Source organism: Vipera ursinii (assembly GCF_947247035.1).
Source record: "Vipera ursinii genome assembly, chromosome: 2".
Lineage (NCBI taxonomy): Eukaryota > Metazoa > Chordata > Lepidosauria > Squamata > Viperidae > Vipera > Vipera ursinii.
In genome coordinates this window covers 93,619,405-93,637,776 of record NC_139513.1, presented here as the reverse complement: position 1 = coordinate 93,637,776, position 18,372 = coordinate 93,619,405, and the positions used below count along the sequence as shown (strand labels likewise).

Below are 18,372 nucleotides of genomic sequence, written 5' to 3'. Positions count from 1 at the left end.
GAGAAAAATTCACATCCAGGGTCACAAGAACATCACAAGAACAAGAGAGAGAAAGAGGAAAGCAAAAGGAGAGAATGAACAAAGATAAGATTTTTCAAAGTTCTCTTAAAACAGGCTTTAAAAAATATCTCCTATTGAGAAAATTAGTAAGTTTTCCTTACTAACTGCAAACTGAAGAAAAAAAAATATCTATGCTATAGGTCTAATTTAACTGATAATGGGGAATAGCAAAAATACTGTTACAGTTTATAGAAATTGTGTATATAAAGGAAAAACAAATGTCCATAATACACATAACATATTTCATTAACAGGGATTATGACAGAGAAAATCATAAAAAAAAAATCTTACCTGGATTTATTGTTAAAGATCAGGAACAAGTACCCCCACCCCCCCATCCCAAAGAGCTTTTCTTCAAATCCTAGTGCAGAGTAGAGGCAGGATGCTGGCAGAATCACTTTGTGTCCTTTTTATACCATGTTACTCAATTAATATTGCATCAACCTTATTTTAAAATTTCAGAACCCACAATATAATGTAACGACACAGGGGCATTTATTATTAAAGGATATTTGATTGGGGAGAATCAATGGGACTCTTTGAGAAAATAAAATGAAACAAGAACATTTGAGGAAGATTAGTGCTTAGGAGCTTTATGAGCAAAATATAATTACTTGATAAAGTCATTTTTTTAAAAAAAGTAGGTAGATTCTAGCTGGAATTTTATTGTCTGCTATTTACTAAATGCAAAGGCGAGATATTAGATCACTGGGCCCTGATCATTAATTTTTAATTGTTTAAGGTGCTTCTGGGATTCATAAGCAAAAGCCTCTTTTTGCTTTTAAACAGAATTCCAAATGAGGCTTTGAATGCTTTATTTTGAATTTTTTCTTCCTTCAATGGACTATCACAGAACAAAGTTCCATTGTTGAAAGATTAGAACTACTGCACAACAATCAACAGCAACACAATTTGCATGGCTGTTTTTTTTCTGAAATAGCACATTTTAACCATAAGGCAGAAAAAAAGATTTCCTTTTCCCTACTTGTCTAGATGTGGATTTTGGTATTATTTCCTTAATAGTTGATAAAACTGAATTGTTGGCCTGAAATTAGATGAAACATACACAGGTTAAATCTGGTTCAAAACTAGTTACAACACACATATTTTGAGAAAGTGTAAACCATGTAAATAAATGATTTTACTGTAAATCCAGCAGACTTATTTCAATATTGATTGCTTAATTTTTAATCTGAAAAGCACCTCCACCTCCAACAAAAACAGAGTAATTGTTATGAGAGGTGGGAATGAAGAAAAAAAACAATTCTGGTCAAAAAATAAAGCATTTTATTTGAGACATTTCAGTATTATTTCTGGGGGAAAAGGGTGAGTGAAGATAGTAAAGAAGTGCACAAAATGCCCAAATTACAGTCATGGAATATAAAAATGTCAGTAGAAGACATTTGACAAGAAAGAAGCCCTTAGTGCAGAAAAAGCTTTTAATTTCTTTTTAAGGGGTGGAAGAAGGATAATAGGTTATTTCTTTTAAATGATTCCACTCCAAGCAAACACAAGTGCGACCATGCAATTCCATAGTCCTGTTGGAATGTTTGGTGATTCCAGTTAAAAAAAACCAGGCCAACCTGCAAAGTTCATGGAAAGAGGCAGGATTTTAAGAGAAGGTTTACTAAAGTCACACTTCTGCCATCTCCTTTGTTGTATGGATTGTCCTGTGTACCTGCAACCCTGACTTTTTAAAAAGCCATAGAGGTTCTTCCTTTCAACTGGACTTTCAAATTAATAAATAAGAATAAAGATTGTATTTGCCTCAGAGAAGTCAATGGCAACAAGCCTGCTTATGGTTTGAGGGATATATATATATATATATGTATATATTTAAAGAAACTGACATGAAAATAGTTTACTTGTGAAAGTGCTTAGGATATGTGTGCCATCTTTTGGGTTATTCTAACAAAATGTTTTGATTAAGGACTGGCTTATTTCAAATATCTTCCTTTCCTTCACCCTCCTTTCAAGAAAACAAGTAAGTGTAACTGGAGCTCTTCATCCCTGTATTAATAAGAATGATCAGACTGTACACAGTCCAGTTATTAGTTGCACCAAAAGTAAAGCTTGTTTTTCTTTGAGAAAGCATTGGAGCACTTCTGTTGATCTCAGACAGCATGCAGTTGACTAAACAAGTAAAAGGTGATGAATCAATGCAAATTTAATCTAAGCTTGAATTCAGTTTACAATTTTTGGAAAATAGTCTTCTGGCTCCCAATATAATCTCAATAAATAAATCTTTATTATCTTATGGGCACCTTCCCTCCACCCGCCCACCCCCACACTGTATAAATGTAAATGTAATTAAGTTAATCTCCAAACAGCATCTATGGTTATATCTCTTTTTTGCCTTAAAAAAATAGTACCTCTCCAATTTTAACTCTTTCTCCAAAAGCTACGAACGTCAAGACACTCTAGTGCACAAAAACACACAGTCAGGAGAAGGTCAACCCAGAGGAACAAATGGGTCGGGAGTGGGGGGGGGGGAAGGAAGGGGTCAATTGGTTTTGCAGAGAAGCGTTAACAGAAGGCTGGGCAAAACTTGATCCAGCAGCGGAAGGCCAGCAGACGGAAAGGGAGAGGTATTTCATCTCAGTGGCTTGGTTACTTGGTCTGACGATCCTCGCAGAGGTCTCTGCTAATAGTTTGTCGGGTTTTGTTTGAATCTTTTAGGTAGAGCAACCTTTCTGTCTACGTGTGTGCATGTCTACGTGTGCTAATCATAGGTCTCGTTGCCCGACAGAGCAGGTGCCTCAATGCACCGCGGAGTACTTCATGCGCTTCTGTTTCTGTCTCTGGTTACAGAACCAGACCCTCACCACATTTTTTTTCAGGTCCAGCTTCTCGGCGATGGCGGCAATCTTCTCGGAGGAGGGTCGCGGCTGGATGGCGAAATAGGCTTCCAGCGAGCGCTTCTCCGGCGCCGCGATAGAGGTCCTCTTACGCTTACGCTCGGCGCAGTTGAAGAGCTCGGGTTTGGCGTTCTTCTCCCGGTGGGCGGCTTCCGCCTCCTCCAGCCACGCTTGCAGGACCGGCTTGAGGGCGATCATGTTGTTGTGCGACAGAGTGAGCGACTCGAACCTGCAGATGGTGCTCTGGCTCAGGGAGCCCACGCCCGGGATCTTGAGGTTGGCCAGCGCCGCGCCCACGTCGGCCTGGGTGACGCCGAGCTTGATCCGCCTCTGTTTGAAGCGCTCGGCGAACGCCTCCAGCTCCCGGGGATCCGACTCGACGTCGCTGATGCAGGCCAGCCCGCTGTGAGATCCCGAGACTTGCGAGGCAGCCGGAGGAGGAGGAGGAGGCGGCGGCGGGTGGCTCATGCTAGCCATGGCTTGATGTAGGTGGCCCATGGCCGCCCCCAAATGGGGATGGGCATGGGCATGAGGGTGGATTGGCGCGGCCATAACCGCGCCGTGCTCGGGCCCCCCCAGCAGCGCCGGCGAGAGATGATCCAGGAGGTCCCCGTCCAGGCCTTGGTGCGCCACGGCATGGTGGTGATGGTGGTGGTGATGGTGAACTGGGGCCGAGATGGGCACGGTGGACGACGAAGTAGAGGTGCAGGGGACGCTGCTCATGGTATGGTAGGTGGTGTCTGGCTTGAAAGTGTGGCTTTTGCCGTGGGAGACCAGATCCACTGCCGCCAAGGCTTCAGCCCGGGCCAGCAGACTCTCATCAAAGCTTCCAAATATATTGCCCTGGAGCTGCAAGCAAGAACGCGCAGAGCGAAGTCAATGGGGAATACTGTCAAGTCTGGATTCAAAAACATCTCTCTCTCTCTCTCTCTCTCTTTCTCTCCCCCTCTCAAAAGCAGAGATTACTCCTCAAAGCTCAGGTCATAAAAATTAATATGAAGGCAGAAGATGCTTTGCTTGAATAGACATGTGGATCTGGGGGGCTAACGGGGTAGAGGGAGCGAGAGAAAGAGAGAGAGAGAGAGAGAGAGAGACGCGATTGTTCTGGTGACATGAAAAAAACATTAAGCCGGGGCCTGTCAAAAATGTGCCTTAAAGCAGTAATTATGCTTCATCTACATACCTGCGGGGCTGGGAGGCACACGCGGCGCATCGCCTCCGAGCTAGAGTACTTGGCTTCCTGCAGGGCCGGGTACACGCTGAACGGCTGCTTGGCGTTCATGCCTATCATCTTGGCGCACCTTGCAGGTAGACAGCCCCTGACATCGAGTCAGGGTTGGCTCTCTGGCTGGCGACTGTCAAAGTGAGCTATTTTCAATGACACAGCTTCCCTCCCCCCCCCCGCCCTCTCCCCGCGTCTCTCTCTCTCTTTCTCTCTCTCCCGCCCGCTTCCATCCCGGCTTCTTCACTCATCTTACAAGCCGCCTGCTCGTGATGGGACCGGCACCCCCTGTGCGCAGGCGTGCTCGGGCTGGCACGAGGGAAGGCGAAGGGAGCCCCAGCGGTGTTTAACTCACGCGGGAGACCGGGGCTCTGCTTTCTCCGCCTCAGCCCAGAAAGCCGAGTCTCTGCCAAACTCCGAAAGAAAACAAAGAACAAAACAAACAAACAAACAAAAAAACAAACACCACCCCACACTAATGTCCCTGACGGAAAAGTTTCGACTCGAAGGAATTTAGCCGGCTGGAATCAAATTAACTCTCGCTTCCGATTTCCAAAGCTTGCCAACTTTTGGCGCCCTCTTCCCGTCAGCCACGCGCTTAGCGTAATTCCCGAGAAGGGGCCCGCCGCGAGCCTTTCTTCTTGGTTTGGTCGGGCCGGACTTGTTATCCTGTTACGTCAGTCACATACATTACAAGGCTCGCGTCTCCACCGCTCCAGGCGCGGGACGGAGAAAAATCCAAGACCTGGGCTCGAACTCGGGGAGCTCTAGAGCCCTGAGTTTAGCGCCGGAAGGTGGGAAGTCGCTCTCTCCGCCCCTGGAGTTTGTCGAAAACCGGCGGCCGCACCATCTTATATAGCTACTCGTGGGACTGCATTTTGTGATCCAACTCTTTCCCTTTGGCTTCCCCACCTCTCAGTTTCACCCAGTCCTTCGCTGGCCACGGCCCTGGCTCCTATGTGGCTCGTGGCAAATATACTGTAATACATATAATATACATAATATGAGTTGAAGGGTAATAAACTGTATAAACATTTAGAGACTTTGCAGTCTTTCGTAGGAGAGATGTGAAGTGCAACAGATCCTCCGGTCCGGCCTGTTTGCCCAGCCCAGACTTCAGCGCGTAATAGACTTACTAAGCAGCAAAAGTGCAGTACAACCTCAAGTCCAGCCTATTTTGAGTGAGGCTGTGAGGGAGAAGTTTCATCCATGTCCGTTAGGACTGCAGGAAAGGAAGGCTGTCCCAAAAAGTATGTTCCATTTATTGGGGACACCTTCTGCAGATGGACGAGCCTTTATAAGATTTTCCCATATTGTGAACAGGACAAGTCAAAAGTGAGATAATTTACTTTGGTAAAATTACTGCAAATCAAGGAAAGTTTGGACCTTGAAGCCCAAATGAGCCAGGGCTCGCCCGCTGCTAGACTGAAGGAGAGAGGTGGCCATAAGCTCTATAACTACCTGAAATGTTTGCAACTATTATTTTTTCCAGATTTTATGCCTTTATCAATTTATTTCCTAAAGTTGATCTGTTGGCAAACCAGTTAAGATGGGCCCTTGTACTTTGTGCTTCATCTTTCTTTTAGAAGCCAGCAAAAGTAAGCAGACCCCTTCCTAATGGAGATATCAGCTGGACAAAGCTGTAAGTCACATCAGCTGGTCCCAAAGAGCTCTCAGACTGGAGGAATTGCAAGACACCCCCCCCCCCGCCAACATTTAGTGTTATGTATCCAGGTGAAGGGAACACAGACACACGTTCATAACAGTCACCACCAGGGGGCGTTGGACTTTTGGCAGGAACCCAGTTTCGGAGGGAAACAGGTTCAAACCGATTGGCCGGCTGCTCACCTGGCCAGGTATAAAAGGAGGGCAGGTAACCCCTATTCCCCAGCACAGTCACTACCACCAAATAAAAATCTGCCATGCTGTACTCATCGTCTCGGCGTCTTTCCTGCTGCCCAGAACCCACTACACAATATTTAGTATGGCAATAGGAGAGCAGACCGTCCTTGTCTGAGATGAGATTGGTCTGTGATATTGATGAGGTAACGCTTTATGGTTCACCTTCCATTGAAGGACTTAAACTCGGCACATCAGGCCAGCACTTAAAGATCTCAAAATCCAAACTGGTTATGGCAGCGTCCAGGCAGCGGAAAGCAAAGAAGTGAAGTGACAGTGACACAGACAGTCCTTGACTTATAACCATTAGTGATGGTTCAAAGTTACAACAGCACTGGAAAACTATAACTTATGGCTGTTTTTCACAGTTACAACCATTGCAGCATCCCCATGGTCAGATGATCAGTATTCGGGCTCTTGGCAACTGGAATGCATTTGTTCAGCCTTGAACATTTTACAGGCTTGTTACCGAAATAGGAATTCTACGTGTCTTCAACAGACAAAAGATTTAAATATTTCAGTTTGCGCCTAAATAGTAACTGTCAAGTTATTCAAAATTCTTATGCTGTCCCAGGATCCTGTGCTGCGTAAACTGAAAATGTCTACTTGTAAGTCAACCACTAATAAATGTTGCAATTACAATCTGGCTATGTCAAATTATGACAAATATTGGTATGGGACAATACATGATAGGTAACACATAAACACTTCTATTGAGGCAAGTAACAGTGATCTAAGATTGGCAGACTCTGAGATTCAGAGGCATATACTGGCCTTGAATATTAGATTAAAAAATATTTTGCTGTCTTTTATTGGGACTTTTCCAGAGATTTTAGGGTACAACTAGTTCTGTCTCCCCTTCCTCTGGGAGAAGAACAATGTCCATTTTTTACAGCTACAAATAAGGAATAACATAATGGTTCATGTTGTTCATCCTTCTGTTTTTCAGTACAGTGGTGTCACACTTTCATGGAGGATGGATTTTGAATCATAGGGAAGGTTGGTTGTTCAGTCACTAAGTCATGTTTGACTCTTTGAAAACCCATGGGCCATAGCATGTCAGGCTCCCCTGTCCACCCCTGTCACCCAGAGTTTGCCCAAATTCATGTTCATTGCATCAGTGACACTATTAACCATCTCATTATCTGCCATCCTTTTCTCCTTTTGCCTTCAACCTTTCCCAACATCAGGGTCTTTTACAACAAATTCTCTCTTCTCATTTGGTGACCAAAGTATTTGAGTTTTCAGCTTCAGTGTCTGTCGTTCCAAAGAACAGTCAGGGTTGATTTCCTTAGGGAGGGGTATAGAATAAAACATTTTAAAATATTATTTGTTGCCTCATCTTAGTAATTCCTTTAAAATGTTTTTTTTTAAAAAAAGAAAACGTATGGAGAAGAAATGGAAACTTTCCTTTCAGCATCTGGGGCTACAGAGTCGCCTAGTAATCAGGAGTGAGACAATAGCAAAGCAAGACCTTTTCATAGAGGCAGGATGCATCATTGTTTTTGTAGCCTTGATGTGACTGTCTAAGCATGCTAAATTTTGTCTATTAAAACTCGGTATCTTCATCTGTATCTTTCCTGTTTAAGGTCTTTTCAAAAATTTTAGAAAAGATCAGAACCATTGCTGGCTTTACCCAACAAGATTTGAGGGATTGCACGAATGTGCCAAGTTTGTTCAGTGTGGTTTGTTTATAATTCTGCCTAACTTTCAGTCCTCTCTGGCAGAAAACACATTAACTTGAGATTCTCTTGACTTTAAACCTTGGGGACAAAACTCTATCCCAGTGGGATGTATGGTCTGTCCCAGCAACTTTTGCTTGGTGATTTTTTTTGTTGAGATTTTTATCTAGCTTTTTTTATTTATTTATTTTTTATTTTAATTCCATTTATATCCCGCCCTTCTCCAAAGACTCAGGGCGGCTTACAAGCTTAGCAGTAGCCTTCATTCTATGTATATGCCTGCTTATTAGGGCTTTCACACACACACCCAAGTGGCATTATTACAAAGTCAGCTTAATTGCCCCCAACAATCTGGGTCCTCATTTTACCTACCTCGGAAGGATGGAAGGCTGAGTCAACCTTGAGCCTGGTGGGATGCGAACCTGCACTAATTGCAGGCAGCTGGTGTTACTTAAGGAGGCATTAGCCCACTGCTCCACCAAGGCTCAAAGTTGACTTATGAACATACCAATAATCCTTCTTCCTTCTATTTTGTCATAAGAACCCTGTGAGGTGAATTTTTGAGAGTGCGCGTGAGTGACTGGCCCAAATCACCCAGCCAGTTTTCATGCCTAATGTAGGACCATCTACTGGTTTGTAGGCCAACACCTTAATCACTACACCAATCTGGCTCTTACTTCTCAATTTTTCTATGAGGACCCTCAGCAGCAACAGCAGCCATGAAGCATCACACATCTCTAGTGTATGATTGAGGAAAGTAACAGACTAGCAGTTGAGGGAGGGGATTGTTACCAGGACTGCAAGCTCTTGTAGGTCTACTCTTAACTTCGAGGCAATTTTTATCCAGTGCTTTATTTTACACAGATGACAGATCTTTTGTGGAAGCTTCCTCTTCAGAAGAGCACAGAGAGTTGTGGAAGAATTCATTTGTCGGGGAAATGTCATAGTACATGCTCAGAAGATCTCATTTATAATGGCTTCAAGTATTTTTAGTTGACTCTTGGTCTTCAAAATGTTAAGTAAATCCAGTGTTCATTTATTGTCACTTTAGATGTTTTCAACTCTCATCCCTTTCCATTATTATTGGAAGAGGGATTTACTTCATATAATTCCTGCTCTAGAAAGCAGTTATTTCACTTTCCCAAACCAGATGTTGCAACTATTCTAAATCAGTGTGTTTAAGCAACACACTGAGCCCCATAAAGTAGTCAATCACATCTGTGCAATCCCAGCTATATTGTTTATGATTCAGTATGTCCTGACAAAACACCCCATTAAGTTTTTCTCCACTGCTGAGTTAAAGTGCACTCCGCCCATCTTTGAACTGGCATAAAACTGTGTTGGTATGAAATCCCTATCCTGCCCCATTTGCATATGTTTGGAGTCACTGCTGAAGGATGAATGTGCTAATTTTACTAGCAACCTTGTTGTTTTTCTCTTCCGATTTTGTTATTTCCTCATAATGCTGCCAGCAGGAAAGCAACCACCAATTAGGACACTGCAAGAAGAAAAAGAAGGCAGTCTAACTTCAAACTCTGCCTGGGTTTTTCCAAGCTGATTTATCTTCTCATCCTCTCATTTGGCCACCTCTCCGCATTAAATTAAAATAAAAGAAAGGCATATATATGGAAAGGCACCAGGACAGAATTAGATGTGGAGTTGCATTTGCAAGATTTTCTGAACCACAGTCAATGCATTTTAGCCTAAAGCTTTGGGCTAATCTACAGTAGTCTTATAGTTAGTTGGTCAATATATCACAAAGAGAAAGATATCATAAAGAGGGCTTCAGGATAGCCCTGATTAAGAGTGTCAATTTTTGTATGTATTTTTCAGTCAGTCTCAATTTTGGCAATGATATGGACAAATCCATTAATTTTTCTTGAAAACAATTTTAGAAGTGGTTTACCACTGCTCTCTTCCTCCTAGAGCTGAGTGACTGGCTTCCATGCCTAAGGCAGGACTGGAATTCAGAGTCTTTCAGTTTGCAGCTTAGTACTTTTAACCACTACACCAAATTGAGCCTCCAAATATATCGTATAACCATAACCATGACCTACTAAAGGACCAGGTGACCATGCAGTCTTCCCATGCTATGTTGAGATGAACACAGAGCTTTGGAAAGCTTGGAGTATTAAAAAAAGCCTTCTAAATTGATTTGGATGCCACCCCAGCAAGCATTTTCTTTTAATCCACAGACCAAAGGAAAGGGCCAAGTGCTAGAGAGAAGTCTGCTGTGACCAGCAACTGCTTTCTTCCTTTCTTTGCTCTAGGAGAGCAAAAGAGTTTCCTTCCCCTTTAAATCTGCTGGCAGAAGGCGAAGGCAGCCAAGGGGAAGGAGCAGAGGACTTGATGGCAAAAATTTCTGCTTTCTTTGCCATCACCTCCTATCCCATCAAGCCCAAGAACTGGTCAGGTGGAACATGAACTTGGCTTTAAAAGGCAAAAGGCGGAGACAGAATCTCTCATTGGGGGGAACTGGTGTGTTACTGCATTGCTCCATGCCTTGATTTATGATAAAAAATTTAAAAGAAATCATCTATATTTCAAAGGGCCTAAATAGCTGCATGAAAGTTTTATCTAAAGTGGCACCGTATTTACAGGCAACCTCATCACACCAGAGGTAATTAATAGATGGATAAATTTCAGTTCTACTTCTTATTTGCTTTCTTCCTTTGGAAAACAGTATATTGTTTAGAAATAAATACATAAAATTGCATGCCAAGAGCCTTGGGTGATCATTTTTCATGTTCAGCACTCTGGCAATGAAACAGAGACTCAACCTTCAGAGTTATGGGCATACGAACTCACTTGTTATAGCTCTAAAGGTGATCGGTTGGCACTGGGGAACCGCAGGCCTGATCTATTTTCCGCCACCAAAACATCAAGGTGATTTTGAGCTCACCACTCTTTCTCAGCCCAACCTACCTCACAGGATTATAGTGGCAGGGGAAAAGAGGAGGCGGAAAACATTAATGTATAGCACCCTGAACTCCTGTATAAAAGGTGAGCTATTGAGGGACATAGTTTTAAGAACACAATCCAGCAACACTAACAGTTTCAATATGATAGCCAACTGGAATGTTTCTCCTGTCAGATGTCCTATATTTTCCAAAAGTAAAATGTAGCCATATGCCTTTTTCCCCCCTCCTTCTGTTTTGGCTTAACAGTTAACAGTTGAGCAGTCTTTTCATTACACATGTAAAATATTAATGCATCTGGTCCTGTCTCTTTTGTCTACACCTTACGAGCAGGGGACTTCGAAGTATAAACAGGGACAAGTTAGGAGCTCAGATGTTTTGCCACCAAGAAATGATATTTACCTGAAAAAGGGGACACTGCAACAGATTTGAGAGATCATTCTATTTCCATAAATAATATTGTTATTTCAGAGATGCTGGGAAGAAGAGGAGGAAACATTAATGAGACTGCAGTGATGGCTTGTTTGTTATGAACATAATAGACTTAAAAGTTGCTTTGATTGCGTACTTGGGATGCTTTTATTCTCTAGCTCAGAGGGAAAATTGGTGGTGTATAATGGAAAGTTCCCCTTATCGTTATAACAACTTTGTAATGGGATCCAAAGTTTTCACAATTAGAGATGGATGGATAGTCTGAAATAAAACAATCTTTCCAGAAGCCTGATAAAGTTTCTGATTTATCTATAGTCTATTGATAATAGGTTATCATGCTTACCTGACTGATAACCAATTTGTTTTGTTTCTTATTAAATACCCACAGATTCTCCAGCCAAACATTAATACTGTTACAGAGAATCAAATATTTATTCAAATGCAAATTTCTCTTAGGCTTTGGTAACAAAGAAATATGGATGTATCTTTTTTTGTTCTTCTTGAAAGGTGGTTGTTTTATACTGTTTTATTTTTTTATTTATTTTAATTCCATTTATATCCTGCCCTTCTCCGAAGACTCAGGGCGGCTTACAAGCTTAGCAGTAGCCTTCATTCTATGTATATGCCTGCTTATTAGGGCTTTCGCAACCCCCCCCCAAGCGGCATTATTACAAAGTCAGCTTAATTGCCCCCAACAATCTGGGTCCTCATTTTACCTACCTCGGAAGGATGGAAGGCTGAGTCAACCTTGAGCCTGGTGGGATGCGAACCTGCACTAATTGCAGGCAGCTGGTGTTACTTAAGGAGGCATGTTGTTGTTTGTTGTATGTTCTGTACTGATGTTCTTTTAATTTTGTGAAGTTATTCAATTTTGTTTGAAATTGGGTGGCCTAAAAATTTAATTAATTGAATGACTAAGTCTTTTTCTTTCACTTTTAAATATCTATAATCAATTGTTAGAACCTGGGATTATGTAAAAAAAGGATAGTAATGTAATATAATTGTATGATTTTATAATAGTTTAGTCTATATGCATATGTTATTAATGCCATGTTATTTTTAACATGGAGTCCAATGTATGGGGTAAGAATCAGAATATATATATATATATATATATATATATATATATATATATATATATATATATATATATTCTGATTCTTACCCCATACATTGGACTCCATGTTAAAATATATATTTATATATTTGTGTATGCATGGGAGAGAAAGAGAGAGAATACAGTATATACTGAGAATTGCCATTTGCATTTGTTCTTTTCTTATGGGGTACTTTTTACTTTTAATTAGTAAGTTTGGATGAAATAATTTGAAGTTTTTAGTTTGAAATTGCTCTGATGTTTTCAGAAGTTCTTTGAGAGTGAAACAGCTCATTTTTAAATCTAAAACTGGTTGCCAGGACTCAAATTGACCTATTTTAACATCAGAAGGTCAGAAGTGCCTGTCTCAAACAGGAAAACTGAATTAGGGATGTTTCCCACATCTCTAGAAGCCCAGCTTCAATAACATATGGAAAGGAGATGACAAGGAATTACTATTTTGAATGTAGTTGAGTTTCATATCTGTATGACAGAGACGCTATTAACAAAATCAATATGCTACAATGTTTTTATTCTCAACATTTCTGAAACAGAACAAGTTATAAACATGGCTAAATATTGTCTTCTCTCAAGGCACAGTAATTCCTTGGCAGTTCCATATGTCAGTATAATTGTTCCTTTCTCAATGTAAACATTCAACTTTTTATGAAAAAATCTTATAGTAGTTAATTTTCCTGTTTCAGTTTTTCCATGTTGCTGCATGTGCCTGTTTAGGAAGTATTTGCAAACTAATAGCACTGAATAAAGCAATCCGCTAATAGTATTCAAATTCTATTTTTCTTTCAGTGTATGGACCTGAACAGTGACAGTAGCATCCTACCCAATCAGAAGAATTCAGTTAGCTCCCTAAATATTCCATACCATTGCAGCTGCATTCCTTCTTTCCTTCCTTCCTTCCTTCCTTCCTTCCTTCCTTCCTTCCTTCCTTCCTTCCTTCCTTCCTTCCCTCCTTCCTTCCTCCCTCCCTCCCTCCCTCCTTTCTCCTTTCATGAAATGAAACAGTGTTATATTTTATCATTAATTTTGCATTAATATATTGCTTATAAAGTTATATCCTGTTTTTGCTTGCACAGAAGTGATTCCTATACTGTATACTTTTGAGAACACACTCCTAAATATGTGAATAAATTTGGGACTGTAGTCTAAACACAAGTTTCTCTTGAAATTAAAGTACATTAAAGTCATGACGACATGTCTTTTACTTTTGATTTGAAAAGCCGTTTTTCTTCACATTAAAAAATGGAGAGAAACTGTTTGAGAGATGACATTGCTATTCCATTGTACAATCTGATTGAGGAAATGTCTAACGTTACCCACACTGTCAATTATTCATCAGCTAAATAGCCAAGCATCAATTACCTAGCTTGATTCTCTTATTCATTAAGGAGATTGAACAGCCTAATTTAACAAAGCAAAAGGAAAGTTGCTAAGTTACAGGTACTACCTGGCCAAGCTCCCTGAGTGTGATGAAACTTCCTAGTCTGGTTGAGACAGAAATGTATGGAAAATGTCTACATCTAAGTTCTGGGAACATTTATGAAAATATACAGTCAGCTAATACAGCTTATTATCCAACTGGAGTAGTCTTCTTGAGAAAATGGGCAGGAAAAATCAGGAAAAAGAATACAATTATGATATACCTATTGTTTAGAACATGAAAGGGATGCCAAATAATGGATATCCATGAATTATATAACACCTTTCCAGCTGCTTTTTCAAACCCACCCTCACCTGACTTAGCAGATGGTCTACAAATGTAATTGTCCAGTGGTGTAGCTAGACAGTTGATAGCCAAAGTGACTGTTCTTAAATACCAATTTGGGATAATCGAGATTTCCCAGAAAGAAAACTGCAGTATCTTCAAAACTACTTAATTCTTTGTATGAATAGTTAATCAAATTTGAAATGATTGAATTCCTACTTCTGATGCCATAGTTGATTCTGACCAAATGTGTATTCATGTGTATGTGTGATGGGATATTAGTACCTGTGTGTAACATTAGATACAAATAAAAAAAATGAGCAGAGTTTGTGTTGCAATGACACAAAGTGCGTTTCAGCATCAATCCTTCTTTGCATTCAGGCTGATGCCCATGTATAATGTTCAGTCTGTTTTTACTGAGTAGTAATCTGGTTCCTCCCCAATGTTTTATATTCCTGTCCTTATCAAGCTCAGCCAGTGTAGCCAATAGCTAGGGACAATGCAAAGAAGTAGTGCAGCAACTTCTGGAAACCCACCAAGTGCCCACTTTCTAATATTTATAATATATATGACTTTGAGGGTGAAGTTTTGTTCTCCAAGCTTGTGGGTTGTGGGTATATGACTTTCACAAGCCATTTTTATGCTTTCTAATATATTGTATATTTTCATAATTTTGTTAAAAAATCCTCCCAATAGTGTAATAATTATAATTAATAATATAATAGCAAATGAATAAAATGGTTATGAGGTATTTGTTGTTCTACAGTATTTGTTGCAAACATGATCAGTTACCTAAATATTACAAGTATACCTTAAATGCAATATAATAAAGCTCTTTTTAAAGAGACGTATTGAGGAGAAACCATTTTATCCTGGAATCAGCTACTGTATGTAGTTTCCTTGGCAACTCAATGGAAGTGGATTGACATTGTTTTTTCCAGGATACTTTTTCTACTTCTCAGTCTTATTAATATCCATGGGATTTCCTGGTGGTCTCTTATTTAAATACTATTCCGGTTTGATTCAGTTAGACTTAAAGATCAGCCACAATTAGTTAGATGCTGTTAACTGCTATGGCATTATTTATTAATGACCTGCTAATTTTTATTTCATCAGTCAAACTAATTGTGTATTTCTAAAGTTATTACTTGGAGATATGAAAGTATTTAATCTTGGTCCTGTATCTACTAGCAACTTGATTAGCAAAAATTCTACTTATATACTAATAATTGCTTTTCTTCTTAATAGCAAGAACAATAGCACTTAGATTTATATATAACTTTATAGTGCTTTTCAGCCCTCTCTAAGAAGATTACAGAGTCAGCACATTGCCCCCAACAATCTGGGTCCTCATTTTGCTGGCTTCGGAAGGTTGGAAGGCTGAGTCAACCTTGGGCTGGTCAGGATTGAAGTGTCGGCATTGGGCAGAGTTAGCCTGCAATACTGCATTCTAACCACTGCGCCACCAAGGCTCTTAAAACTTCCAAGTGCATCACTGAGACTATGTGGATACTGTTTTATATCGTTCTGTAACTGGCTATCACTAAGTTTATTGATAGAGCTGTAGATAGGTAACACTGCATTAATTACAAATGTTTGTTCTTATTCTTTTTAGGGACAAATGGTGACACTCTCTTCTAGTTTTCTGATTGGTATGCCCTAAGTCTTTTATGATAATATAAGGCACTGCTAGACATATTCATATAATAGGATTAATCATGAGTTAATTGAAATCAATGAATTGAAAGTGGTCACATTTTGTAAAAAAAACATTAACCATTAATTATTTATCTGTATATTGAAATATTAATTTTAGTAGGCATTCAGGTTTTGGCTTTTCAGGCAAATTCAAAAATCCAAAAGAGGGATAGGAACTAAAAGTCCTTCAGATATCACCACACTCCCGTTCTCCTTGATAACATCACCAATTATTGTTGAAATGTGACGGCAAAACAAAACACAAGCTGGGAGATAGAAAATCCCTCTGTTTCAATTCAGAGCCAGGAAAGATTTAGTGAGGCTCATCATGCTTACAGTATTTTACTTCAACAATAGCAACAAAACAAAACAAACAATCCTACTGAAAGTTTTAGGCTGAAAATTGTAGCCCTGCTTTCTCAAAAAAAGCCATAAAAAAGCCTTCTTCATCTATTATTTTATTTTTATTTTTTAAATATATATATATTTGCACTTTGTACAAAATAACCATTACAGTATCCACCTTCTCTCTCTGTCTCTCTCCTTGAATGGCACAATCTTCCCAACTCTAAGCTCACACTTTTCTCTCCCTCTCTTTTTGGTATACTGGCATATTTGACTTTTTACATACTGTATGTAGCCAGCTCTACAAATTCCTTTTTCAGATTTCTACTCAGTACTCAGCATCAAGGGTTATCTGCTAGCTAGTGGAAAGTGGAAATAGGATATGAAAAATTTATGATACAACTAGTAGATAATAAACACATTTTAATCATAAGTTGCTTATCATCATGTGTATGAAAGTTTTATAAACTTTCCACAAAGCAACACTCATTATTGGCAAATGCAATGTAATTTGATCATATAAAACTTATGTGAGACCTTCCCTTCTTTTTAAGGCTCTCTGAAGATTTATAGGTTCTATTGAAGGAAGAGCTAACTAATTTAAATAAAACAAATAAGACAACTATAAGAAGTAGAACATCTCTTGTCAACAATAGCACCTGATAGAAGAATGAATAGACACACAAGGTCAGCTCTGATGTACCAAATTTCTCTATTGGTAGTTGTGTATTTAAACTGGCAAATTTAACACAGCACACTTTAGCCTCAGCAGGTGGCAGTCTATGGCTGACATCTACATTCAGAAGCTATAACTTTCTCCATAATGATTTTTAGACTTCTTACACTAGCCTAGATCCATTCTGAGAAAGTCAGTAGAAAAATATTTTATTATAATTGCCAAGAAAATGTCATGGATATGTCCAGGAGGTGACCAGGAAGGATACCTGGCCTTGTGTATATTTAATACACATTGCTGTCCTCCATTTTGGTGATGGGAAAATGGCTACCATAGACAAGGAAGATCATGCTATTTCTGATTACTTTGAGAATTTTGTAGTTATTGGCTGTGGTTCGTTCTCCAAGCTTGTTTCAATATAATTTCTAAACATTTCATTACCGAATTAGGTAAAATCAGCAGGATTTTCTTGTCCTATTCTCCTTAGCTTATAAATGTGCCAGACCATTCTAACTGCCAATCAACAAGAGAACCAATCAGCTGCTCAGAATTCAAATATAGCTCCAAATGAACAACCAATCACATGACTAACTGACCACACTGGCACAGAAGACATTTATAAGCTAAGGAGAATAGAACAAGAAAACCCTGCTGCTGATGTTAACATTCAGAAATTATATTGAAACAAGCTTGGAGAACAAACCACAGCCAAAATCTATTTTCTATTATTTCATTTTGCAGTTATATCAGTTATATAGAATATAAGCAATACAATATAGCAGATTTTTGGCTTCACCATATCTCTCCTAGCCTTAGTCCTTGCCAGGGTTGTTTAGCCTTGTGCATGAGCACTAGCACAGTACCTTCCTGTGCCTTCTTAAATCAGCTGCATCAATTTCCAGAATGTCATAGTGTAGAAGCAACCCTATCACAACAGCAGCCACTCCAGCCGCTGCAGAAGGATTCTGGAAAAATAACATGATTGCTTTTATGTGTGACAGAAGCCTTCATTTATGTTCTCATGCAATCTGAAGCACCTCTTCCAAGTCAAATCTGAAGTATTGCACATTACTTTATCCTTTTCTTGTTCTTTCCATCTATTCCATTTCATTTGATTCCTTTGTCTTTTACACCCTTTCTACTTCCTTATTTTCAGGTTGCCTTCCTTATAAAAAGTGGCCAATAAAGCCTTTAATTGTATTTATCTCACAGTGTGATTTATTTGTGATCAAGAACAAGACAAAAAGCAGACTCTGAATTATTTTGAACTAAGTAATAACTGGAAGACTTAATAGTAAATGTTCCCCAAATCACAGGTATGACTAGAATGGATTGTTGCTACTGTTTATACTAATGGCAGAGACTTGTACATTGTATGACATTTTGCTGCGCTTCATAGCATAGAATTGATAGAATAGAATCCTTCCGAAGGCTCTTTTAATGCAGTTGCTCCATTCAGAATATTGTGGACAATATTAGGAACATTGTTCTTTCAATAATGTTTTTCAAATACTATTATTTTTTTAAACAGTATTTTAAAAAATTATTGGAAGATTATATGTTCCTCAGTGACACAACTTTTTTCTTTTCACTGATCCAAATCTGGCATTCTTCAGAACCAGAACCACATTGATTTTTCAGGATTTCATACAGTATCTCAGCTTTGAAACAGCTTGCAGAAAAGACTAAAAATGATGCCAAATTCTTTCTGGAAGTAGTCAGTATTCAGAAGAGGCATCTATTTTAACATGCAGCCCAGGGAA

The 18,372-nt window shown here is 39.5% G+C and overlaps 1 protein-coding gene across 1 annotated transcript; it reads right to left on the bottom strand.

Annotated features, from left to right (window-relative positions):
- Positions 1-2,819: 2,819 nt before the first annotated feature.
- POU4F3 (POU class 4 homeobox 3) lies at positions 2,820-4,209 on the bottom strand (the record flags this gene model as incomplete). The annotated part of the gene is made up of 2 exons (XM_083355383.1): positions 2,820-3,767; positions 4,102-4,209. 2 exons carry the CDS (start codon positions 4,207-4,209, stop codon positions 2,820-2,822), a joined length of 1,056 nt encoding a protein of 351 aa, XP_083211509.1.
- Positions 4,210-18,372: the final 14,163 nt, after the last annotated feature.